Source organism: Dermochelys coriacea, chromosome 1 (assembly GCF_009764565.3).
Source record: "Dermochelys coriacea isolate rDerCor1 chromosome 1, rDerCor1.pri.v4, whole genome shotgun sequence".
NCBI classification, from domain to species: Eukaryota; Metazoa; Chordata; order Testudines; family Dermochelyidae; genus Dermochelys; species Dermochelys coriacea.
Window position 1 is genome coordinate 241,366,037 of NC_050068.2, and position 27,666 is coordinate 241,393,702.

At 43.0% G+C, this 27,666-nt stretch overlaps 1 protein-coding gene across 2 annotated transcripts in view; it reads right to left on the reverse strand.

The window, feature by feature from the left end:
- CACNA1C (calcium voltage-gated channel subunit alpha1 C) overlaps positions 1-27,666 on the reverse strand; it is a 721,739-nt gene that overhangs the window by 95,402 nt on the left and 598,671 nt on the right. The window contains exons 21-30 of one of the 2 annotated variants that reach the window (XM_043517771.1): positions 25,205-25,264; positions 25,004-25,063; positions 21,183-21,289; positions 19,158-19,245; positions 18,583-18,690; positions 17,974-18,026; positions 17,720-17,866; positions 16,218-16,419; positions 15,148-15,306; positions 5,945-6,055 (exon numbers count right to left, since the gene is read on the reverse strand). In XM_043517771.1, the coding sequence (XP_043373706.1) occupies positions 5,945-6,055; positions 15,148-15,306; positions 16,218-16,419; positions 17,720-17,866; positions 17,974-18,026; positions 18,583-18,690; positions 19,158-19,245; positions 21,183-21,289; positions 25,004-25,063; positions 25,205-25,264 (1,095 nt within the window). The remainder of the gene's footprint in view (positions 1-5,944; positions 6,056-15,147; positions 15,307-16,217; positions 16,420-17,719; positions 17,867-17,973; positions 18,027-18,582; positions 18,691-19,157; positions 19,246-21,182; positions 21,290-25,003; positions 25,064-25,204; positions 25,265-27,666) is intronic. The other variant, XM_043517767.1, reaches the window with a different exon arrangement.

A 27,666-nucleotide genomic window follows, 5' to 3' on the forward strand; every position in this document is an offset into this window, starting at 1 on the left:
CATAATGACCTTAGGAGGAAAAAATTAGAATATCTAAATATGCCTGGCTTGGCTATATGAGGCTTTATGGGGGACATGACAGTCACCTACCTGTAACCATCAAGGAGAGAGAAGTTTTGGCTGCTACATTGGACAGCAAGGAGAATGCACTATATGATCATTTACATTTCTAATATCTATGATTTCTTGAGATAAATCCCCAGTATTCCCCTTCTTCACATGGGCCAAGATTCAGCAAGGTACTTAAACATATGCCTTGCTTTATTCATGTGAGTAGTTCCATTGAAGTATCACCTGAATTAGTGCCAGGAAGAGAGTGGTAGTAGAAATTCAGCTTTCTAGGATCCTATTTCTGACTTAACAAATGGTTCTGGGAGGGTATAATGAACATTTTCTGAGAAGACAAGCACAGTATGAAAGGCTCAGCAATTAAATAAACCATTTCCCAATGGTTCTGAACAGTTACAGGATTCACTGGGGAAAATTCATCCCTGTATTCATTCCCTGAAATGCTAATGAAGCCAACAGAGTTAAAGCAGAGACTAATTTGACTCTTCATCCTTTTTCTCTACCTGTATGAGTTATTAAAATGTGTTCTTTTCATGAAACAGGGAGAGAAGACACCTCCAGTAAATGAACCTTCCTCTCTGGAAAGGAGAGTACTCCTGTTCTTGAGAGGCCAGTCTTAATGTTGAAACGCCAAAACAACAAACAGTCCACCAGTACCATTGTTTAGCAGTGATGGTATCTTCTGGCATAAGGTTATGAAACAAGTAGTAGCTTCAACAATGAGGGTGATGTGCAGCTGATGCACCCCATGATGGTGGCTTAGGACATGAGTGTAGGGGAACATATGGATGTATGGATTTTTACTTCTCCAAGGGACAACATTTCTAATGAGTGGCAGATTTGTTTGGTTCTTTATCAGGCCTTTTATTCATACAATTCTACTGTAGACTAGAGACAGGTTAGAGCTGCAAAGTTTGTTTTACAGAGTCCCATTTTCCCAAAGTTCATGTTCACATTCAGGCCTTCAGTTTTGCCCATTATAGAGCCAATGATCCATCTCTGAGTTTCTACCTGGATCTGAACTCCCACAAAGCTTGGGGGTGTTTGCATTTGGGGATCTGACTCAAGCCCATCTCAGTTCTGGATATCTCTAGCTAAAGACACCTATTGGGCTACTGATCATGGCTAATGTAATTGGTGGCATAAGTGGGAAAAAGTCCACTGAAGTTACTACTAGCCTCTTTATAGAAGACAATGTGGCCTAGTGGTGGGAGCACGGACTAGGATTCAGGAGACCTAGGTTCAATTCCCTGCTCTGCTTTTATCCTGCTGGATGATCTTGAGCCAGTCACTTCACCTCTCTGGACCTCAGTTGCCCCATCTGTAAAATGGAGACCATGATATTGATCTCCTTTGTAAAGCACTTTGAGATCTACTGATGTAAAGGGCTACAGAACTAGTTTATGTCCCTGACTGCACTAGCAATTAAATTGTTCCCTTGTATTTAATGCCATGTCTGCCTAGGCAGATTATGGGTGTGTTGTGGGCAGGGGGCACAAATGTGTATACAAATTTCAGACTGGACTCTGAATTCTAAAGAGAAAACCCTGGAAGCACCATCACAAAAAGCTCACCAGAGTGACTGGAGCCTTTTAAAAATTAGAAACACAAACACCAGAACCCCCTGTTTCCCAAGCCTCAAGAACATCTCTTTAAACTGCCTGCCTGTTCAGAGTAACTAATCTTGAATCAGTTTATGGGACTTGGCCACGACAAACACTCACGGTCCACTTGGGAGTCTTATTTCAGAGCAGCAGGTTAATACTTTGCACGGAGATGCAAGGACCACAGTGGATGTGTTCCTTATCAGCAGCCCTAATCATCCCAAATCTCTCTCTGATTATTAGCAAATTCTTTACTTCTCATTCCCTCTCTATGCCTGAAGTGGGTTAGATGCTGATGGGCTGTTTGCCTTACACTGATAAAACCTGAGAAATCTGTGCCTCTCCTCCAGAAAAACATTGCAAGCCTAAAGACATGGGCTTGAGACATTATTGCTCCTACTAAGTGATGTCAGCTGAAAGACTGCACTATCCCCACCACTGGGCATAAATGACAGAGACTGCCCTGCCCCCACTGAGGCTAATTAAAGAGATAGCACTGCTCACAGAAGGGCGACGTACAGATTCGCTGCAAAGGCCAAGCATTCCCAGTGCCAGGGCTGTGTTTAGTTATGAAACCTCTTGTTTTTCTATCACCTTCAAATACTGTTTACAGAGCATGGAATAGTACTAAGAGGACGACCCAGATCCTGGACTAAATGTAGTTCCCCAGCCCAGAGAATAGCCTCTTGATTATTGAATCCTTACTCTAATGCAAGAAGTAGCTCCAGCATTGGATTATACAAGTAAATTCCCAATGCCAGGGTGAGTCTGTGCTCACAATTAGTGCTTATGGAACTGATTCCTTCTTGGGTTTTTTCCTTTCCGTTATGCTATCAAGAGAGCTGAATGAGCAGGGCACATTGCCTCAAGAAAACAGGGGCCAAGAGATAAATAATGCTAGAGGTCTGTGGACATGGTGAAAAATACATACAGAATCAGAAAGAGCCATGATATGTTTTTCATTATTATTCACAGAAATGCCAGTGAGAAACAGCTGTGATAGGAGTAGCTGTAAACTCCCCTCAGCCAGCACTACTACCCCATTGCCTATGATACTCATGCTGGGAGAGACTGGGATTGCATTAGCTCTATACTTCTACATGCCCACTTCTGCACGCTCCCTACAGTGACTCCTGCAGGGAGAAACTGGGACCACAGTGATTGTGAGCTCCCTGATGGCCACAGCACCTATCTCATTCTCTTCAGTTATTCTTTCGTGAAAAGGCATGAGCAGCTGTGTGATCGACACAGTAACTGCTCCTTCAACAGTTCCTGCTGGGACCCCTCCTGGGAGATACTGAGATTAGCTATAACTACTGGGGGATGCTGGGGCCATTCCTTTCCAACTATCCTTTAGGGAGTGGCTGGGAGAGGAGTAGGTATGTGACAACTTCCCAACATCCAGCAGTAGTTACATTACCTATATGGTGCCTCTTGCTGGGTTCAGAAATACTAGCAGCTGTAAAAGGTGGAGTGCTCCCTAGAGCAAACTCCCTAGCTTTAGTTCTGTGACAGGCCTGCTGCTACTTCTCTCACATTCATTTCTCCTGCATTGTCCTCTCCTAAAAGCCTTTCCTGTTGTTGCTCAGGTGAGAGCATGATACCTTCAGGTCCCCATCTATGTCTTCTGCTCCTCTGCAGTCAGTCATAAAGGAGTAACTGCTCCATCACCTTCAGAAACTCCTCAGCCTGAAAAGACTGGGCTTTAGGCATAACATCAAAACAGCTTAATCAAAGATTGGTTTGGGCTTTACTGCTCTGGAAATGGCAGCCAATTCCATCTATAACAGAGACCCCGTAAGCATTTAAGCTAGTCATTCATACTTGGGAAACTTAATGGCACTTAAAATCCCCTTTAGCTGCTGGGGAACTTGGGATGTTTCAGTGGGAGAGGTGGGTGACTGTATCTTAAAGCTCTTCATCTCTCAGATTGTTCAAATAACTTAGGGATAACTACCCATTTGGAGTCCATTTTTTATACCATTCATGGTAGTGGGTGCCCAGTCCCTGCCTAGCTGAGGGCTGCACCACCATCTTTCTCAGAGCTGGAAGTCTGTGCCCAATTTACATAGATAAAATAGAGCAGCACGTTATAGCTGTACTGCATGGCCCATAGAGATAGTGACTTCAGATCCCATCACGCAGTGGTCCACCTTGATCCAAGAGGCCTTCTAAAAGTAGGTGGCATCCTTCTTTGGCAGGCAGTTTGAATCAAGATGGAGCAGTGCATGATGGCACTTCTACATGCTTGAAGGTCACAGCTTTGTGATAAAAAGGAGGGCAACTGGAGTTACACTGCAGAACACATCTGATGTTCCAAGATTTACAAAATCACTGCACTGGTGCAGAATATAAATCAGCATTAATATGCTGCTTAAGGCAGGTTTTTAGCTGTATTAGCAATTTCCATAGATTCATTCTCCCCACCCTCATTTTTTGGGGGACAAATGCCCTGTTTTACTGTGTTTTGCCCTCTGAAGATATTAGTTCATCGATTTCAAGGCCAGAAGGGACCACTGTGATTGTCTAGTCTGACCTCCTCTAAAATTAAATTAAGCATTAGGGCTATTTTTGGCGCTCAGGCATTTTTAGTTTCTATCTTTAATATGGTGTATACCTGTAGCTGGCTGTTCTTTCAGCATGGGTAGGGGCAGAGTTATGGTTGATGCTGGGACCTTAACTGAGAATGTCCTGGCTTTCAAGACTCTTTATTAAAATCCTGATGTTCTAGTATGTGTTAAAGATATGCCATATAGTCTCATCTTTAATTAGGTCACAGGGAAGTTTTAGTTCAGAAATATTCTGAAGTTATTTTTAAACTCACAGTGATCAGAGCCCATAGCAAAGCTTGAAGAGTGTAACAAAGCAGGATCTAAGCAGAAGAATGCTACTAAATGCATGAGGTATGTTCCTACACATATAATATGCATATAAAGTTTTTACAAAGAAAAAGAAGAATTAGAAGAATTTCTACAGTAGCATATGTGGCAAAGTCACAAACTTGTAAGCCTAGTGCCTACTGGAAGTTACAAGCTCTGCTGGTACAGCCAGTGATGCTTGTAATTTTCACAAGCACTACATTTGAGACCTCACAAAAGTACCAAGATTTTGAACATAACCCATGAAACTTGTGACCTTCATGAGTGCTACCTATAAGAGGATGATGGGAGAAGAGAGAGAGATTCTGGGCTGGCTGAGGGCAGAGACTGTGACTTTCCTCAATCCTCTACCTTTTAACAGGCCTTATAGAAAAAGGTAAGAGAGGCGATAGAGGTGCTGGGGTAGGAAGGAGAAGAACCAACTTAGAAATGATGCTGGAGAGAGATATTGGGTTGAGTGGAGTGTAAGCAGAAAGTTAGTGCACTGCTGAGGGGAAGAAGGATGACAGGTTGGTGAAAGGTGGTGCTATAACTTTCAATATAATAGACAAGCTTAGTTGTTGGACATGGTGGAGACTGTCACCTTTATTAATGCCATATTGAGACTTCATGAAATGTAGCTGAAGCTACACTAAAAAGATGAAGGCCTCCGTTAATTTAAGAGTTATGTTGGGTTAGCTGGAAGAGCTTGTAAATTACAACTTTCCTTCTGGTATAATTATGTTAGTGGAATGTGTAGCTCCTGTGAACGTAATAATCCCTGGAGACAGGAACTGATGGGGTTTCCAACACTGACAATAAATTATTAAATTCAAAACAAACATTATCCAAACCAGCCCTGTGCTGTAATCCTCACAAAACACTAGGGTACAAGCCCAATTTGCCAGCCATTTTGATGAGCAGACTGATAACTGACCTGTGAGTAGATCAGTTAAAATATTTTTTCCAAAACCCAAAGAAAAATTTCCAAGTACCATAAATCAAAATGAATCATATTTGATTAACTTTACTTTTCTTTAAAATCACTTTTGGCCTGGGGACTAATCAGGAGATGTTTCAGGCTATAAAATTTGTTTTGGGAAAGTTAGAGAGGGCATTAGATCAGCATTCAATATGGAAATCAGGCTGTAGCCTTAACTGTAGAGTAACTACCGTGACTTCATAATAACGAAGGAGCAGGATCTTCCTCTCCTAAAAGACACTGCTCTTTTTACGTGTCTACTCTCTACCTGAGAAAAGCTCTTCCAAACACAGGGTGAGACTCCAATCCAGAGAGTAACTGCCCAGTTCAGCTACTGGGTGGTGACTGCGGGGGTGGGGTAGGGTTATTACATATTTTCTCTTCACTTCCACCACACACAGGAAGAGAAATTCCCAATCTACAACACCTACCTTGGGTTTGAAGGCAATTAGTTTCAGAACCATCTCGACAGTGAAGAGACCCGTGAAGAGCATGTTGAGGATATTCATGGCTTGTTTGAAGGGACAGCTCTGACCATAGTGCTGAAAAACAAGCATCCCAGAAGCATTGTGAAGAATGGGTTGTTTGGATATATAGGGTTTCATTCCCCCACTTAAAGAGGAGTGCCTATATTTTTTCAGGTTTACGCCTCCTCTCTCCTTAAATTCATTCATAGCAATAACTTTCCTTCAGTCGAGGAAGACTGGATATGGATCTCTTTAGGATTAGTTTGTGACTGTAACACAGGAATTGTCATACTAGACCAAACCAGCAGTCCATGTGGTCTAGTAGTCTGTTCCTGACAATTGCTAATATGAGAAGCTTCACAGGAACTTGACAGAAAGGGCATAATAGGCAATTATAAAAGAACCTGCTCAAACAGGAAGGTTCTTCTTAACTCTGGTCCCAGTTCAACAAAACACTTACGCATGTACTTAAATGCTTTGCTGACTAGGGATGGATTTAAGGATATGTTCAAATGCTTTGCTAAATGGGGGCTCCACACGTTAATGGTTGGCTTATGCTATGAGGCATGAGGGTTTATATTCCTAATTTTTTAATTTCTATCTAATGTACTTATGGATACATATAAGCATCCAATCATTTTTTTAACCTTACTTATCTCTTTGTTCCAATGACACCTTGTGAATTCCACAGGTAAATTATATGTTGGCTAAAAACAGTATTTCCTTTGATCAGTTTTAAATTTGTTGCATTTCGTTTCATTAAATGTGCCCTTGTTCTTGTATTCTGAGGAAGTGTAAATAGGAGCACCCAGTTTATCTTCTCAAGACCATTCATTATTGTGTACCCCTCTAGCATGTCTCCTCTGTATAGCAATCGGCCTCAATCTCAACAATCTGTCCTCACATGCAAGTATTTCTATACACCTAATAATTTCTGTCATCTGTCTCTAAACATCTTTTTTGAGATGGGGGTTAGCAGAACTCAACACAGTATTCCAGTAGAGGATACATTATTGATTTACATAAGGGCATAATTACATTTGCAATATTATTTCCTACCCCAGTCTTTCCTAATATCTTGTTTACTTTTTTGACTGCTTTTGCATACTTCACAGCGGTTTCATTAAACTGTCCACAATGATGCCAAGTCTTGCTCCTGAGTAATTACAGTTAATTCAGAATCCAACAATTTACATAAGTAGTTCAAATTATTCTTTCCAATGTGCATTACCTTGCATTTGTCAACTATGAATTATATCTGAAATCATGTTGCCCATTCACTTAGCTTTATTAGGATCCTATGAAGTTACTCCCAGTCTTCTCAAGTCTTGAATAACCCACATAATGTGTCTACTGCAAAATTTTCCATCTCACAGTTCATCCTCTTTACCAGATCATTAAAGGCGGGGCTAGTCCAAAGAGGAGCACAGAATCTGGTCCAAGAGGTGAATATAGCTGGACTGCTTGGTAATAGTGACCATAATATAATTAAATTTAATATCCCTGTGGCAGAAAAAACACCACAGAGGCCCAAAACTGTAGAATTTAATTTCAAAAAGGGGAACTACACAAAAATGAGGAGGTTAGTTAAACAGAAATTAAAGGATACGGTGCCAAAAGTGAAATCTCTGCAAGCTGCATGGAAACTTTTTAAAGATAACATAATAGAGGCTCAACTTAAATGTATACCCCAAATTTAAAAACATAGTAAGAGAACCAAAAAAGAGCCAACGTGGCTAAACAACAAAGTAAAAGAAGCAGTGAGAGGCAAAAAGCCATCCTTTAAAAAGTGGAAGTTAAATCCTCGTGAAGAAAATAGAAAGGAGCATAAACACTGGCAAATGAAATGTAAAAATACAATTAGGAAGGCCAAAAAAGAATTTGAGGAACAGTTAGACTCAAAAAATAATGGCAATTTTTTTTAAGTACATCACAAGCAGGAAGCTGCTAAACAACCAGTGGGGCCACTGGATGATCGAGGTGCTAAAGGAGCACTCAAGGACGATAAAGCCATTGCAGAGAAACTAAATGAATTCTTTGCATCGGTCTTCATGGCTGAGGATGTGAGAGAGATTCCCAAACCTGAGCCATTCTTTTCAGGTGACAGATCTGAGGAACTGTCCCAGATTGAGATATCATTAGAAGAGGTTTTGGAACAAATTGATAAATTAAACAGCAATAAGTCACCAGGACCAAATGGTATTCACCCAAGAGTTCTGACGGAACTCAAATGTGAAATTGCAGAACTACTAACTGTAGTCTGTAACCTATCATTTAAAGCAGCTTCTGTACCAGATGACTGGAGGATAGTTAATGTGATGCCAATTTTTAAAAAGGGCTCCAGAGTTGATCCTGGCAATTACAGACCTGTAAATCTGACTTCAGTACCTGGCAAAGTGGTTGAAACTATAATAAAGAACAATATTGTCAGACATACAGATGAACATAATTTGTTGAGGAAGAGTCAACATGGTTTTAGTAAAGGGTATCATGCCTCACCTATCTACTAGAATTCTTTGAGGGGGTCAACAAGCATGCGGACCAAGGGGATCCAGTGGATATAGTGTAATTAGATTTTCAGAAAGCCTTTGACAAGGTCCCTCACCAAAGGCTCTTACGCAAAGTAAGCTGCCATGGGATAAGAGAGAAGGTGCTCTCATGGATTGGTAACTGGTTAAAAGATAGGAAACAAAGGGTAGGTATAAATGGTCAGTTTTCAGAATGGAGAGAGGTAAATAGTGGTGTCCCCCAGGGGTCTGTTCTGGGATCAGTCCTATTCAACATATTCATAAATGATCTGGAAAAAGAGGTGAACAGAGAGGTGGCAAAATTTGCAGATGATACAAAATTACTAAAGATAGTTAAGACTCAGGCAGACTGCAAAGAGCTACAAAAAGATCTCTCAAAATTGGGTGACTGGACAACAAAATGGCAGATGAAATTTAATGTTAAATGCAAAATAATGCATTTCGAAAAGCATAATCCCAACTATACATATAAAATGATTGGGTCTAAATTACCTGTTACCACTCAAGAAAGAGATCTTGCAGTCATTGTGGATAGTTCACGGGAAACATCCACTCAATGTGCAGCAGCAGTCAAAAAAGCGAATAGAATGTTGGGAATAATTAAGAAAGGGATAGATAATCGGACAGAAAATATCATTATACCTCTATATAAATCCATGGTATGCCCACATCTTGAATACTGTGTGCAGATGTGGTCGCCCCATCTCAAAAAAGATATATTGGAATAGGAAAAGATTCAGAAAAGGGCAACAAAAATGATTAGGGGTATGGAACGGCTTCTGTATGAGCAGAGATTAATAAGACTGGGACTTTTTAGCTTGGAAAAAAAAAGCTAAGGGGAGATATGATTGAGGTCTATAAAATCATCACTGGTGTAGAGAAAGTAGATAAGGAAGTGTTGTTTACTACTTCTTATAACACAAGAACTAGGGGTCACAAAATGAAATTAATAGGCAGATGGGTTTAAAACAAATAAAAGGAAGTATTTCTTCACACAACCTGTGGAACTTCTTGCCAGAGGATGTTGTGAAGGCCAAGACCATAACAGGGTTCAAAAAATAATAATAATAATAACTAAATTCATGGAGGATAGGTCCATCAATGGCAACTAGCCAGGGTGGATAGGAATGATGTCCTTAGCCTCTGTTTGCCAGAAGCTGGGAATAAGCGACAGGGGATGAATCACTTGATGATTACCTGTTCTATTCATTCCCTCTGGGGCACCTGGCACTAGTCACTGTCGGAAGACAGGATGCTGGGCTAGATGGATCTTTGGTCTGACCCAATAGGACCATTCTTATGTTCTTAGTAGTGCTGCCCATTGTTAAGGTTGCTGACACGTCCCATTATAAGACCCTGTTTTCAGTTGCTTATAAGACTTGGCTAAACTTTAACCATTTGGGCTGAAACTTTCCATGCTGGATATCTGGCTCAGACTGAATTATTTGGAAATTTTTTAGTCCAAAACAGTTCAGCTTGTCTGAGACCAAGACTAGAGAAAAATATGCTGTTCTACCCATTAAAAAAAATTCTGGTGACCTTTTATTTGAAAAGCTCTAGTATCTCTCCCTGCTTTGGGGAAGGGACTTGCAATTTTTATGGGGGGGAGGGATATCTGTGTGTGGTTTTCATCAAAGATATGCCTTTTGGTGTCCCTGTGAAAATCTGCCCAAATTTGGCCAAGTTATAAGTCTTTGAAAAATTGCAGTTTGCACATGCTCAATAGAGACTTCTTTGATTTTTAGCATCTAGAATGTCAAAGATTTCATCCTCAGTTAAGTTGCTCCATCTCTTCGTTACCTAGTGCTGACCAGACTGTTCATGCACCATCCAAACAGAGCAACTAAACATGCTCCAACTCAGGGCTGGGGGAGGGAGAGTGAAACTGGACTCTGGTTATGTCTACACAGCAAAGAAAAACCCATGGCTGGACTGTGCCAGCTGACTTGGGTTCTTGCTGTGGGGCTGTTTCATTGCTCTGTAGACTTCTGAGCTTGGACTGCAGCCTTGAACTCTGGGACCCTCTCATCCCGCAGTGTCCTAGAGCCCAGGCTCCAGCCCGAGCTCGGAAGTCTACACAGCAATACAATAGCTCCACAGCCCGAACCCTGTGAGCCTGAATCGGCTGGCATGGGCCAGCCGTGGGAGTCTATTTGCTGTGTAGACATAACCTCTGTGTGACTGCTGCTCCCAGGCCCTCTGGGCTGGGGTGGAGCTGTGCTGAGAGCAGGGAGGCTATCTATTCTGTGCTCTCAGTGATCCCCTGCTGACACCCAGGCAGCATGGAGGAGGAAACTGTCTGATTTGAATGCACACAGAAGCCAGATCAGAGGGAAGGAAAAGGAATAGATTGGGACAAGGAGTCTGGTGAGCCTGGGACTGGAGGCAAGGAGAGAAACTGGCATTGGTTGGATACGGAGAATGAGACTAGGAACAAATATGGGGGGTGGGAACAGTGCAGCAGAGAGAGAGATCTAACAAGGAGCTGTGGTGCAGGGGAGGAACTTGGACTGGCTAGCAAAAGGACTGGGACAAGGAACTAGGGTCTAGGGAGAGGGAGACAGAGGCAGGCAACTGGGGAGGGGATGGGGAAACTGAGATTTGATGAGGGGACTGGGACGTGGAGCCTGGGAGCCTGTGGAAAAAATCATATGTGATCATGTAATTAAATACTGTATCATAATTAAGGCTGCGAGTCTGTCACGGAGGTGACCTCCGTGACTTCCACAGCAGCAGCAGTTTGAGTGTGTGGGAGGGGGCTCAGGGCTAGGGGCAAGGGACTGCGGGGGGTGCTTACCTTGGGTTGGGGGGCTCCCCAGCTCCCCCTGGCATGGCCCTGCAGCTCCTAGGTGGAGGAGGGGGCAGGGGGCTCCGCCAGCACAGCCCCCCCCCCAGCTCCTATTGGCTGTGGTTCCCAGCCAATGGGAGCTTCGCAGCCAGGGCTTGTGCTGGGAGCAGCACATGTAGCCCCCTGGCCCCTCCTAGGAGCTGCAGGATAATGCGGAGCCGAGTAGGGAGCCCCTGCCAGCCCCCTCCCACCCCCCAGCACCAGCAGGGTCCTGGGCCACATACAGTTGCCTGCCCCCGCCCAGCACCAGCAGGGTCCTGGGCCACCTCCCTCAGCACCCACGGTGTCCACAGACTGCCCCCTGCAGAGCCCCCTAGCCCCCTGCCCAAGTTTTAGCTAGGGGTATATAGTAAAAGTCAAGGACAGGACTTCCCTGACTTTTATTAAAAATACCCGTGACTAAAATGAACAGACAACCTTAATTCTGCCACTTCCTAATACAGAGTGCTTGACTTTGCAACCTTAATAATGTTCTTTTAACGTAGATTTTGTGTGTGTGTAGTTGATAAACATATTAAGCAATGATGGTCCTAGTATGGAACCTGGGGGTATTATACTCGTCTTGTCTACACTGGTGGCTGCATGTGTAGCTACACATTACAGTGAAAATGTGATATATCTTGATTTTAGTAAGGCTTTGTCACTGTCTCACATGACATTCTCATAGGCAAACTAGGATCTAGATGAAATCACTATAGGGTGGGTGCAAAACTGGTTGAAAAATAGTACTCAAAGAGTAGTTCTCAATCGTTCGATCTCAAATTGGGAAGGTGTATCTAGTGGGGTTCCACAGGAGTCAGTCCTGGGTCAGCTACTAGCCAATATTTTCATTAATGACTTGGATAATGGAATGGAGAGTATGTTTATAAAGTCTGGAGATGACACCAAGCTGGGAAGGGTTGCAAGAGCTTTGGAGGATGGGATTAGAATTCAAAACGACCTTGACAATTTGGAGAATTGATCTGAAATCAACAAGATGAAATTCAATAAAGACAAGTGCAAAGTACTTCACTTAGGAAGGAAAAAGCAAATGCACAACTATAAAATGGGGAATAACTGAGTAGGCAGTAGTATTTCTGAAAACAATACGGGGCTTATAGTGGATTATACATTGAACGAGAGTCAACAATCTGATGCAGTTGCAGAAAAGGTTATTATAATTCTGGGATGTATTAACAGGAATGTTGTAGGTAAGACATGAGAGGTAATTATCCCACTCTACTTGGCACTGGTGGGGCCTCACTTCTGGGCACCACACTTTAGAACAGATGTGGACAAACTGGATAGAGTCCAGAGGACAGCAACAAAAATGATGGAAGATTTAGAAAACCTGACCTAGGAGGAAAGGTGAAAAAACTGGGTATGTTTAGTTTTGAGAAAAGAAGACTGAGGGAGGTCCTGATAACAATCTTCAAATGTGTTTAGGGCTGTTATAAAAAGGACTGATCAGTTGTTCTCCGTGTCCACTGAAAGTAGGACAAGAAGTAATGAGCTTAATCTGCAGCAAGGAAGATTTAGGTTAGATATGAGAAAAAACTTTCTCACTGTAAGGGTAGTTAAGTTCTGGAATAGGCTTCCAAGCGGGATTGTGGAATCTTCATCATTGGAGATTTTTAAGAACAGATTGGACAAAAATCTGTTAGGGGGATGGTCTAGGTTTACGTGGTCCTGCCTCGGCGCAGGGACCTGGACTTGATGACTTTTCAAGCCCTGCAATTCTATGATTCTATGAAAACTAGTCTGTATCCACACTATGGTGTGTAGCTACGTGTGGCAGTGAAAGGCTGTGGTAGCATGGAGGCAGCAGGGAAGGGCTCTGCCAACACTGCTAAAAATAGCAACATAGATGTGGGAGGCACTGCTTTGGGGGGTATCAAGAGCTGGGTAGGGTATGTATCCTAAGGTTCTGGCATGTCTTTACTCCACTCACCTAAGCAGTGCCTCACTGTCTACACTGTTATTTCTACCCATGCTAGGGAAGTGGGTGATTTATGTACTCTATACACAATTGACCATTTATTCCTGGTCTTTGTTTTCTATCTCTTAGTTAGTTACTGATCCATGACAGTATTATATCTCTCACTACATCACTAATTAGTTTCCTTGTCTGGCATGGCTTCCAGAAGCTTTGCTTTTGAACACAGCAAGTCTCCAGGAAGGAAAGGAAGCAGTCCTAATAGGCTGCAGGTCTGCTACAACACTTCATTCTTTGAGACAAATTCTGCCCTTAATTGTATGTGCCTGACTCTCATTGCCATAAATACACATCAAAGGATAGAATTTGAACCTATTGGCTGAGTTTTCAAATGCATCCTCTGCAAATATAAGCACCTAATTACCTAACCTGCATGAGCAAATGCAAGTTCGCACACAATGTGTAGTTGACAAAATGGGCAATAACTTAGTTGTGAAGTAGCATAGGTGCAAAACCTAAAACTGCACCCATGATGTAGAAGACTGGGACCCCCTTTGAATATGTGGCCATCAATGTAGTATTGGGTGTGTTCTCATAGTGAATTCAAATGTCTTAGTCTTCATTCAGCAATGCAAGAACAGATACAGAGTAAAGATGATACTAGTGACTTTTTCTCTTCCATTTCCACCTCTCTTTCTTTTCTTCCCCAGATATTTGTCCTCTCTTTCCAATCAGGAAAGGGGTGAGATGCAAAGTTCAGATCTGGGTGTTGGCCCTCCCTGGAGTTATAGGGGGTATTTATATCTGAGGTATTGGTTCAGGCCTACTTCTACTTTTCAGAGGCTTTTGTCCATGGCTTGTGAATTCATTTGTTCTTTGGATTGCCATTTAATTGTACTGTGACTTCGCTGTGTTTTCTTTTTTAATTGAGGATAAACAGAATTAAGTTATTGGTGCTGTGACAAGGCTCTGTCCTTGTTTCTGTGGGTCCCTGTTTCCTGGTGGATTTCGCTAGCCTCAGAGGCTCACTGTGACCCCTCCACATATCCCTTCTCTCTCTAGAGGCAAGGGTCACAGCCTACTGAGCCATTTTCATCATAAGCCAGCAAGGGAGGTGAGGAGAAGCTACCCTCCCTTGCAGTCTCTGTTGTCTCCCAGTCTCAGTGATTAACTGGGGGGCAAAGGGTGAAGCCCAGGTCCACCCTCTACTCCAGGCTCCAGCCCAGGGACCCTAATAGTATCAGTTATGGTAGCTGACTTTTTAGAAACAGGACATGTACAATTCCCTGGGCCACTTCCCCACAGCAGCCCCCACTTCCTCAAGATCTACTTCACCCTTACCTCAGGGCCTCTTTCCTTGTGTCTGATATGGTTTGTACTGGTCAGTCTCTCTAACAGCATGACTTCCTCCTACAGCTCCTGACACTTGCACCCACCTGACTAACTGGGAGGCTTTTAACTAGTTTTGGCCTGATTGGCTTCAGGTGTCCCAATTAAGCCAGCTGTCCTCCTTGCCTTCTGGAAAGATCTTAATTGACCTGGAGCAGCGGCCATTTACTTATCCTGGTAACAGGGATTGTTTAGCCTATGGCTAATGTATCTGTCTCCCATTACTTTACTATAGCCATCTGGCCTTCCCCCATCACAGTGACCTCTTGGAAAGAGGAGGAGAGCCAGATTCATGGTTTCAGTGTTTTTTCACCAGGAATGAATTTGGCCAATGTCATTAACAAACAAGAGAATCAGGTCTCTTCCTTCTCACCCCAGGGGAGTTATAGGTTGGGGAGCAACTTAAAGCCCTGCCAGACTCCCACATCCTCCCAGCTGAAGGGCTGCCCACCCACACACCTATAGTGCTTTCTGATCTCTGACTTACCTGCATGGCGAGGCAGATGGTGTTCAGCAGGATGAGAACGAACATCAGGTACTCAAAATAGGTGGAATTCACCACATACCACACTTTGTATTGGTACTGGTTCTTAGGGATGTACCTCCGCAGGGGGCGGGCCTTCAGGGCATACTCAACACATTGACGCTATTGAAGAGAAAGGAGAGATTAAAAAAATAAGCAAAAATAACAAGAAGTCCTTGTGGCACCTTAGAGACTAACAAATTTATTTGGGCATAAGCTTCCATGGGTTGAACCCACTTCATCAGATGCATGGAGTGAAAATACAGGAGCAGGTATAAATACATGAAAGGATGGGGGTTGCTGTACCAAGTGTGAGGTCAGTCTAATGACCTAAATCAATTAACAGCAGGCTACAAGGGAGGAAAAATAACTTTTGAAGTGGTAAGAGAGTGGCTTATTACAGACAGTTGACAAGAAGGTGTGAGTAACAGTAGGGAGAAATTAGTATTGGGGAAATTAAGTTTATCAACTGTCTGTAATGGGCCACTTTCTTACCACTTCAGAAGTTATTTTCCCTCCCTTGGTATCCTGCTGTTAATTGATTTAGCTCGTTAGACTGACCTCACACTTGGTAAAGCAACCCCCATCCTTTCATGTATATATACCTGCTCCTGTATTTTCATTCCATGCATCTGATAGGTGGGTTGCCTCAGGTGTAAAACATTAATATATTTCAATAACAATTTTTTTTGGTATGGAATTTCTTTTAGATCACAATGTAAATAAATACATTCTACTTACTGGAGCCTCCATCTGTACTTCCTGTGGGCCACATTCTGCCCTCAATTACACTCATGCAATCCCAATGAAGTCAGTGTGGTTGCACAGGTGTTACAGCAGAATTTGGCTCTATGTATGGGCCTTTAAAAAGAAATTCTTTTCCCTGGTTCTTGAATGATGACAAATAGTGACAGCATAGTGCTTTATCCCTTTGATAGCCCTCATGTGTTCCACTCCGGCTGTATTTTAGCCCTTGTGTATTTCCTTTGGGTAGTATTTCATGCCTTTGGTTGCACTATGCAGCCATAAGTTACCTGGTTCTTGTCCAGCTCACAGTTCTTGTATTCCTGCTCTCCTTGTTCCTGAAACGTGACAATGACGAAACCAACGAAGATGTTCATCATGAAGAAAGCGATGATGATGATATAGATAATGAAGAAAATGGAGATCTCCACCCTGTGGTTATAGATGGGTCCAACGTCCTCCATGTGAGAATCAATGGATTTGTACAGTAGCCTAAAGGTGAAGAGAAACCCAATGCAGACACTTAGAAAAATTCCAACATAATTGTCTCATGATACCCCCCTGGGCTATGTAAGTAAGATGGTGGGAGTCTAAGTTTTAGCTATTTTCTTCTAATTTTATCAATATCGAAAAATGACTTAGTTTTATACGGAGACAAGACACACACTAAACCTCCTGATCTGACTCCCAAACTTTTGTGAAAGTTCAGATCTAGATCTTAATTTATCTGTTCAACTCTGCTGTGGGTTCAGGGCTTTCTGAAGTTTAATTCTTTAAAAGGTTAAAATAGAAGATGTGCCCCTTCATTTAATATAGTACAGATAAAGAAGGAACAGTCCAATTTGTTGGGAACTTGGTCCTAGTTTGGGGCTGTTCACAGGAGTTCTGAAAGGAAGCATGATCTTGGCACTTTAAACTATTTGAATTCATGCTGGCACCAACAAGAGGAAGCTCTTGAGCCTGGCTAGCATGAACAGGGTAAGGTCATGAGACAGCTCATGCCTGAGTCACCCTGATGTAATGGTAATGAGAGAAATGCCGGGCCCCCCTGGCACAGACAGGATGGCACTGTGAGACATCTTGTGTCTCACCAGCATGGACAGGCCTGTGCTGTCGCATTTCACACCAGCCTGGCAATGGTGGCATTGCCCTGTGAAAAAACTTACCATTTTCTGTAACTATTGATAACGTGCCTCACATGCAGTTCACAGCACAGATAAAGTATCGCATGGCCGGGAGCTATTATACACATAGTATTCTACAATATCAAGCATTTGGTACTGGGCATCTAACTGGAACTGTCAAAATGGGAACAACTGCTTTCACTTGGTTGAAAGAATAATAATGTTAATATTAATCAGTAGTAATCAAAATATTAGTATTGCTTCTATTACTCATCAGTATTTGCTGAGAACTGAAAGTGTGAAAGGGGTAATAGGCCTGGCACCAAGGAGCTTACAATCTTCATATACAGAAATACTAATGCTGCTATGACTTCTCCTCTGCACTTTTCTATCACCTTCCTTTAAAGATATCAAAACACTTTACAAACACTAATTAAGCCTCATAACTCTGCTGAGTGGATGATAAGGGATATTATAGAAATCACTTCACCCACCTCTGAAATGCAGGCACTGGGCTGGGGTGTGGCAGCTGTTAAGCAACACTGCATGAAAATTTAGACGAGGGAAGATTAATGGCTAGATTTTGATTTTCCCTTAGAAATGAATGGGGAAGTTGCACTGCTCCCCATCACCAAGCCTTTTGACCCCCTGATCAGCTGTGCACTCACTCTGGCCAGCCCTCAAAGGTTGAAACAGTGAAGAGTGCCATCATGGCAGTCAAGACGTTGTCAAAGTCAAACTTGCTGTTCTCCCAATTGCGGGGCTGGATCATTGGGTGGGTGACCTCTCCGTCTTTGTACGAAATATAATGCCCCCTGTTGTTGGACGGCAGAAGGAAAACAAGAGAGATTTTCAGTTTCCAAGTTAGACCCTGTTAGAGCAGAGCTGAGAAATGCAGCTGCCTGGGAAAGGCCAGACTTACCTGCATTCTGCTTCTGTTTGCTTGGAACTATCACTGCAGCTATATAGTTTGCCCTAGGGGAGAATGAGAGAAGAAGAGTGAAGTCTGCCTTCATTATGGTTGATCAGTGTAGCAAGGAGACTGCACTTTCTCCTTGCTTAACTGACTATGTGTCTCCATGAAGAGCTGAGTAACAACTGGTGTCAGGAGGATGGAGTATAAAAGGAGAAACCAAAGGGAGAGGACAGAAGGAACATTCAGCATTCATCTGGAGTCCCTTCAGTTGTACAAGACATGGATGTGGACATTCCCCGAGAAAAGCCCCACTGCTATTGATGTTATGTCACAAACTTCTGGGAGAGGGTGGCAAAGTGCTGCTTCGGTTCTCATGATCTGAGGTTTTGCGACACGCCTGGTCTTGTGTCCTCGGAACTTGGCTAATGGGAGCCTGGGAGATTACTGCTTAACCCAGGCCTCCTATCTGACAGTACTGAGGATGGTTTCTGCTCCATGCAAACCTCCATTTCCCCTTCCCCTACACTTCTCCACACTATTCCCCCCCCCCCCCCCCCCGCTGCCAGAGAAGATGATTCAGTGGGATGGATAAATGAATGGACCCAATGGTTTTACCTTGAACAACTGAACTCCAATGCAGGCAAACATGAACTGCAACAAAGTGGTGACGATCACAATGTTTCCGATGGTTCTGATGGCTACAAATACACACTGGACCACGTGCTGAAAAGGAAAGACAGGGGCAAGAGTAACTGAGGGACCATCCTGAGCTGCTGTTGCTATGGGAGAAGCCCAAGGATTCAGCAAAAATATAAGAATCCCAGTTTACAAGCTCCATAAACTGGTGTCTCAGGAAAGGAAGAAAAGACTCCCTGGACTGTGAGCTGTAGTCTTGTGAGCAGGCAGAAATGTGTAGAAAAGATCAGAACTCAGCTCAGAGAGCAGTAGAATCCTCATCTATATGAATACCCTTCCTGGTCAGGTGAAGGGACCTGGCTGATAGAGAGAAGGCAAGAAACACAGCCAACCTATCTGCAAACCAACCTAAAGTTAGTGCATTAGGCCCTCCAGCCTTGTCAGTGATCCTTTAAACACTACTCGAGCGGTGTGAAAAGGCTGGTACTTCTTGACTGAAGTAACCTGGGTTTCTAGCCTTGAGAACTACTTGTGGGGATCAGGATTTCTCTAACCTTTAGTCCCTTGGCTCTGTTGATGGCCCTCAGCGGTCTGAGCACTCGCAGGACACGTAAGATCTTCACTACGTTGATGGCACTGGACCTGGAATAGAGTAGTAGTACATTAGCTTTTACAGTAACAATAGGAAGTGACCTACCTGAGGGAACAGATGGATTCTGGAGTTTCACCAACAATTTCCCATTTGTAAATACTGTAAGAAATCCAAGGCCGCCAAACAATTCAGAGTCATCCCTTTGCTGTATGCCATGCCACTGAAAGCATCAAGGTGACAACAGGGGTAGAATTCGGTACCTTCTGCTTCAAAGGCATAGGCTACTTCAATTTTGGCTAAAGAAGAATCTCCATTAGCTGTTGGTAGTATAGGGTTTATGACAGATTATCATAGTGTAATTTAGTACACTAGAGGGCAGTGGTGCATGTGCGCACACACACAAGCAAGTTCCTTACAAATCATTTCATTTGAACCGAGCCCTTGATGTGAATAAATATATAATTCAGAGACATCAAGAATGGTAGATACTCTCCTCAAAATACATCTAGTTTTTTAAAATGTAACTTTAGCCATGTTTCAGAACTTTCTGTGAAAGGAAGGAGCTTTTAGGGGGCACTTCGGAAAGCACTGAGATAGGCTGGGAAGCTACCCTACTGATGGGCCCTGCCTCTTGATCAGAGTCCAAGGGTACATCTCACTAGAGTTAGCTATCTCCATTGTATTCACAAAACGATCAGAACACAGGGAGGGCTCTCTCGAACAGGACAAGCTACCAAATACACGAAAGACGTGCAATGGAAAACAGTGTCAAGATGCAATCATCGCAAGACATTATAAGATAAGGGCACAAAGAAGCACATCGCTGAAATGCTAACAGAAGAAAGGAACACAACAGTTAATTCCTGGTGTCTCATGAATTTAAAGGTTCCTCAACCAACCTGGAGCTCGACTTGGCAAGGTGCTGAGCGTTTGGGTTCTGATCCAGCAAAACATTTAAGCATGTACTAAACTTTAAGCAGATGAAATGTCCCCTTGAATTCAGTGGGACTACTTATGTGCTTAACATTAAGCATGTGGATGAGTGCTTTGCTACATCTAGGGCAGAGTGCTGAGTCAGCACCGTGCAGGAGTGAGCCCCTCATGAAGAGTCCCTCCTGCAGTTGTACTGTGTAAGGCCCCTGCCTACAGCTTTTGGGAACATTCTCCTTTTGCTAGCATATGAAGAGCCTGAACAAGCTCAAGGGCTGCGGATAATCGCCAAAATGAGCACTGAACAGTTATTAAGAAGCTGATAGAAAACCCACTGAAGTCAAAGGGAATGTTTCTGTTGACTTCAATGGGCTCTGGATCAGGCCCTAAGGAAGCTGTTATTCACATAATAGGAACAAGAAAGAGTTGCTTCAGGATCAGCTGGGTTCTTGTTATATAGGAATTACCCTGGCTTTATCCTCGGATCTTCCGTGTGAGGCAGAAAGTTCTAACAGAACCAAGTGGTTCCATACGCTTGGTAAGGTTTATGGAAGGAGTGCTTGGGTAATAACAACAACAACAACAACAACTTTGTAATTTTTTTGTAGGATTCTCCCTAGGCTCTCAAAGTGTCTTGCAAGCATTTCTTAAGGAAGAGCACCTCTGTGAAGTAGATCTATATTACCCCATTTTACAGAAGGAGTCACTGAGGGCAGTATATAGGAGAGCCAAGAGCTTCATGACTCCCAGTTCCTTATCTTAACCACTGGACTACGCTCTTCTCTTTCATTTGCTATCTCCGATATCTCCTGCTCCAGGTCATTACCGACAGACAGCATGACCCAATTCATATTGAGCCTTGCTAGTATAAGCCACTTGCTGAATGAGTCTGGAAAACAATTCTGAGGCTTCAAGAAGACTGTTGTTGTTCTGGGGAGTGTAAAAAATAAAAAAATCTTGTACAGACAAGCCAACATAACCCATCTAGTACCTCCCCTCTCCCTCCTGCCCTCCCAACAGACCAGTAAATTATCTCAGTCAAGAATGGCTCACTCACTGGATCCCAAAGGAGATGAGAGACACGCTGACCACCAGCAAGTCTAGGATGTTGAAGTAGTTCCTGCAGAAGGAGCCTTTGTGGAGGAAAGCTCCATATGCGGTCATCTGCGAGGAGGCACATGGAGACACAAACAAACTTTGCCATTAGCAGCTATTTGGGGACCATCTCTCAGACTAAGTCCAACTTGTAGTGCTCAAGGTGTATATATGAAGGAAGGGCAATATTTTTAACGCAGCAGTCATTTTACCTCAAAACCCCAGTGGACAGGTTGGGTCCCAGTGGAAAGAAAATGAAGTGGGAGACAGGGTAAAATAACTATCATGAGAATATATGAGGAAAAGTTTCAAGCCAGTGTCCAGCCCATCTGGGAAGAGGGTGCTCATTTGGGGCCAACAGTAATTCTTCCTTAGAATTAGAGCATACAGAGAACATAAAGTTAACTTAGAAATAGCAAAGCAACACAGTGGATGTTTGCAAAAACAACTCTTTGCAACCAAATGCCTTCCCCTTTATCTTTAATAGCAAGGCACTTATGACTAAGATGCCTGCATTTTATAAAGGTTTCCAGGACTAGGCTGAATAAAAATATTACATAAAAAGGGACTGTTTCTTGGGATATTTTCCTGGGCAATACCATCTGGAGTGGACAGCTGAGACCTCCTCCCTCTGAGCGAGAACAACAACTGAATCACTTGGGATTATGATTTAGGCCAGGGCTGAAACAATAGGCAGAATTCCCTTTTGATTTGGTTCATTCCCTAGATTCAGAAACTCAATCCCATGTCCTCTCTACTTGCTTTCCCTCAAATTCAGCCCCAGTTTGGTCCCTGTAATTTTGTTCAAGAAATGAAACGTATATTTCCCCTCTCTTCACTCTGTTCCTTTCTCACAAATCCTAAGGAAAGATTCCATGGGACAATAGACTAAGGCTACTGTACTAGGGAGAACAGTCAACAGGAACACCTTCCACCCTTGGAACATTAAAATTCCACTTCCTGTACTAGTTATTCCCTGCCCCAGAAGGTGTATTCTATTGAATAACAATGAGATTCTGAGAAAAAGATGTTCCCTTTCTGTGGGGCAGGTGGAATTTTCCAGCTTTGAAACTTTATTTATAGAGTGTAAATACAGATGGGTCTGAACAAAACTCCAGGCCTAAAAACCTCTGAACTTTGGGATGTCCAGAAGTTTTTAGACCTGGAGTTTTGGTTCAAACCTCTCTCTATTTACATTGTCAATAAATAGTTCTGGAGCCTTAGAATTCCCTCTGTCCCACAGAAAGGGAGCATCTTTTTGGAAAAGTTCAGACCCTGATTTGAATTTTATGGGCAAGACCCATCTCAAAACACAACTAGATGAGACTAGCATTGCGGTTTCTGAAAATGATTAGCTTTAATCAGGCTGATCAAAGCAGGAGAAGAACAATCAGAGGCTAAGTCCAATTGGATTGTGAAGGATACACAAACTTATATGGGTTCTCTGGTTCCTGCTATTAGTCCAGATAGTGTACTTCCTGGCAGTTTCCAGCCCTGGCTATCCATGGCAATTCCAGTCAAAGGAGCGCTGAAGACAGCATGATATAGTGCATGACTTTATTTACCAAACATCTATGGCATTAGGAACTGCCTACCAATCAATCAGTCAGACAGAACTCAGAAGGGAAGGAAGTATAAACTCTGGCCTCAATTTAGAATTTATACTTATGGACACATTTGATTGGGGGAAGGGAGGGTTCTTGCCATGACAAAGGTGGTAAAGATGCCCTTTACTGCTTGTATTTTGTATGGCAATCTTGAAAGAAAGAAGACACCATTGAAATCAGGATGGGACGCTCTGCTGGATTTCAGTACTGTATGAACAGTGGTTCTTTACTGCCTGTTGGAAGATTTCACTATATTCAGGGAAGATACTTAAAGAGTGTATAATCCAGTGTCTGCTTTCCACCTGTGGCACTGACCAAAGCAACTGCAATACCATTTTAAAGAAGAATTATAGTCTTTGCTTATACAGCACTTTATATGTTCAAAACATTGTACAGACATTAATTAATTAACGGTCATCACAACACTGTGAGGTAGGGAAGTGTTATCAACCCAATATTACAAATTCTCCACTGTCTTGAGCTTTGTACGGTCATTTGTGCTTGTCCAGTCAAGGCAACTCTTTACACCTACTTGGTGCTCATGTAAAAGACTGTACAAGATGCAAGACAGTGGAGAAACAGGCCCTGAGAGATTAAGTGACTTGTCTTGAAGTCAAACTACAGGACCCTAGCAGAGACAGGATTAGAACTCAGGATTTCCTAACTCCTAACCCTGTGCTCAGTCCCTGCTCTCCTATCAGTTATACCTGGAAAAAGCCCAGGGTTGAAATCCTGGTTCCACTGAATTTAACAAGAGTTTTGCCATTGACTTCAATGGGACCAGGATTGAATCCCAGAAATAGTTACTAGGTTTACTCCTCCAGGGGAAAACAGACCACTCTGCTAGTGGATTTGTTAGATAAAACGTTGGGACCTGATCCCACTCCCACTGAAATCAATTAAAGCTTTGCCATTCATATCAGTGGGAGCGGGACTGGGCCATTAGTGGTATACTACCATCAAGTCAAATGCTCTTGTACAGAGAGCTAAAGGTTGAACTAAACTTATATTTAATATTGCTGCTTTCCTTTTTAACATGTTATTTTTTGTGGGTGTTAGATTTAATGGGCACACACACTGCATGCAGCAGCACAACAAAAAGTGTGAGCCTCTTTGGACAGCACTGTGGTTTTGGTGCTTTGAAGCCAAACAGACAAGCCCAGTTTCTAACATTCAGGGAGCATCCTGCCCTTCCAGTGTTCATTTGGATATTGTATTAGCTGTCTGAATTATGAGATCTCAGCAGCTCCAAGGAGAATGCTGCCATCCGCCAGCGCATAACATCAATTCACTGAGTAAAAAGCAAGCTGCCAACTGAACCCTGCATCTAGAGAGCCAGGACATTGCTTGATTACTGTTATTTAAAATATTAGTTTTTGGGAAAATGAGAATTAAGACAGAGGCAACAGATTTTTATTTTCTTCATTGCCAAACTATTCTCCTGTTCCATTTCCTTGTGGCCAGGGTGTTCCCCTGAAAAATCAGAAGGGGGTATTAAGCCAGGCAGTTTCATTCTCTGGATCAGAGATTTTCAACTACCAGTACCCGTCCCAGTTATGGGCCTTCATTCTTTAGTGACTGGTATTCTAGGCTCCTCCTCCAGACCTTAACAATGAGCTTCTGTGCTGGGCCCCTATGGAATTCTGCTGTTTGTCTCCCATTGAGCCACAAGGGACTTCTGGCTGCTACAAACTGCAGTCTCATGATGGTGTAGAACTCAGAGCTTCACTTTGGGTTTTGGCATGCCAAACTGTGTGAGGGAAGAAGGGCATTGATTCACACAGTGCTGTTCTGCAGTGCGAGTTCCACATGTGAGAGGCTTGCATGCTCATGGTTCTTAGTATGGTACACATGTACTGTTGTCCTGAAACGATTGGCAACTGCTGGGGTAAATTTCTGGCCTGTTTGCTCTTTTCTTTGTCCCTGTCTAATATTTCCTGAGAGAATCATCCCTTCATATTGACTCCCCAATGCAGCATCATGCTGACACTGGCCTTAAATAACTAATGCCATTTGAATATCAAAATTGTACAAAAGATCTGTTTAGAAGCTTAGACAACTACTACTAAGCTAAAAAACAAAAAAAAAATCCTGTCTGTGGAGATAACAATGAGATTTAAAGTGATACAAAGACTGAGAGAGAAAGAGAGAGAAGTGTATTGCTCAGATTGGTTACCTTAAGAATAATTTCTAATGTAAAGATACTAGTGAAGACATAGTCTGCATTGCCTAGGATCTGAAAAATAAGCACAATCGGGTTAGTGGTACTGAGCGTGACCCAATACAAACAGGCATGTGTGTTAGCAACAGATAGAGGCAGAGAACTAGTAGGTTTATAAGTCACAGATAATAATGGAAGAGAAGATGGGGACTTTACCTTCAGAGCAATTTCAATGGTGAAAATGACAGTAAAAACTATATCAAAATAAAAGAGAATCTGTAAAACAAAAGGGAATAGGGGTGGAGGGGTAGATCAGTGAGTGATCACTGGAATGAGAAATCACCATTCAGAATCAAAATGCACAAGTCTTTTAATAGGAGGGCAGGAAGGAATAGATGGGAAATGGTTTGGTGAGAACATCCTGTTGAATACAATGAAGTTCTTGGTACAGGATATAGGCAGCATATTAATGAAATCTTTGCTGTGAGTTACAATCCCATGTGGCTTCAGAGGCAAAATAATATTTTTTTATTTAATTTAATTTTATAAAGAATTCAAGGGTTTCCCAAAGACATTTCCAAATGGAGAATACAAGGATATCTGGTCTCTCTGTGGGAAACGTGTGATTTCTTTTTATTAACTTCCATTCAAGTTTTTCTGTGTCCTTTACAATGGAGGGGGAAAAGGCTCCAAATTGCTGTTCAGGGGCAGCTTTTTTTTTTTTCTATGCTGATTTGTCATGAATTGGGGGAATAACAAACATATACATTTGCAAATTAAACATAATCATAGCTTTTTGTCTAGAGTGACACAAGAGAGAATGGCAGGTCCCGAGGTGTAAAGTGACACCCAAAGCAGGACCAGAATTTGACCCTATATATTTGAGACGAAGGAGAATATCCATGTCAGAGTCAAATCTCCTGGACTCTCCCAACTGCACTATTAGCCATGCAAATTGTAAATGTCTTCTCTTTGGCTTACTCTCTTGCTAGTTTGATTAAGCTTTACATTTAATAGTCTCCCAAGAGAAGTGGCAGAAGCCTCATCTCTTGGCAAATGTAAAGCCGGACTGGACAAAGAAATAGTAAACAATCTTTCAATGGCAGGGAGATGGACTGCATCACACAGTAGATCTTTCCTGTCTCTAGATTTTATGGTCAAATCCAGACATGGTGTAAATGTAGAGAATTTATGCTGATTGGCTAGATTCCAGTTTATTATTGTACCATGTAAATATAGAGTAACTATTGCATCCAGTGGAGTTACATTGGATTATACAATGTAAATAAGACCAGAGTCCAGCCCAATTGTCAAACAGGGGCAAGTTACACTGCCTAGCAACTTACACTCAGAATGTAATAATCCACTAAGAGTCACAGCTGAATTTGAACCAGAGAATTCCATGGAAGTCAGGCTGGGTTTGACCATGTGTGTCTTGGTAACTTGAAAATGAAAAGGACCATTTCAAGAATGCTCAGGCTCCAAATACAACCTCCATTAATTTTGCAATATTATAACTGGAAATGTCCTCCTTATTCCAGTCTGCTGTGGTTTTGACAGTTGATTATTATATCAGTAGAATAATTTTATAAATCAATGGGCCAGATTCACTGGTACCCTCTGGCTGCTTTGCATCACTCCGGTGCTACAAAGCAGATATAAACTTGATTAAACTGGTTGATTAAGCTGGGTTTGCAGATGTTTTGCCTCACCAGAGCTGTACAAGGCAGCTGGAGCACACTTTTGAATCTGGCCCAAAAGCACCATCTAGCACAGGTTTCACATATAAACAAAGTTGTGCCTGAAGGAAGTGACTGCAGGTCACCTCTGTATGCAGCTTTATTTACTGGCAGGTCTTATACCAGCTGGTGTGTTTATTATTATTTAAAGGTATTCTATCTATGGACAAATTAAAGTCAAAACAATCCTGCTGGGCTGGAATGACTTCTCACTTCAAGTATATAATTATATAGGGCTCAATTGGGTCTTAAGGCACAGGCTGGTTGGTGCTGGGGTTGGTGTGGAGATGCAGTTGCTAGAGCAGAGGGGGGGCAAACTACGGCCCGTGGGCCACATCTGGCCCACAGGACCCTTCCCTCTGGCCCCCTGAGCTCCTGCCAGCCAAGCCCAGATAGGGAGTGAGCCCTGCCCAACTGCCAGGGAGAGCAGCAAAACGAGCAGGGGAAACACACAGGAAAAGGAGTGAGCCCCCCTTTCCCCCACCCCACAGTTAACGTGGGGCGGGGAGAGCAGGGAGGGTTAGATAGGGGGCGGTCAGGGGGTGGGGAGCAGGGGAGATTGTATTGGGGTGGGATCCCAGGGATGGTCAGGGGGTGGGGAGCAGGGGGGATTGGACAGGGACGGGTGTCCCGGGGGTATGGTCAGGGGGCAGAGAGCAGGGGTGTTTGGATAGGATGCAGGAGTCCTGGGGGGTAGTCAGGAGTGGGGAGCACAGAGGTTGAATGGGGATGGGAGTTCCGGGGGTCTGGAATGGGGGTGGGGGCCAGGTCATGCCTCGCGGTTTGGGGAAGCATAGCCTCCCCCAGCCTTCTCTATCTGACCCTCCATGCAATTTCTGTACCTGATGTGGCCCTAGGGCCAAAAAGTTTTCCCACCCCTGTCCTAGAGGCATGGGCCTGAATGCACAAAGGTAGTTAAGCGTTGTGACACTCAGTGTT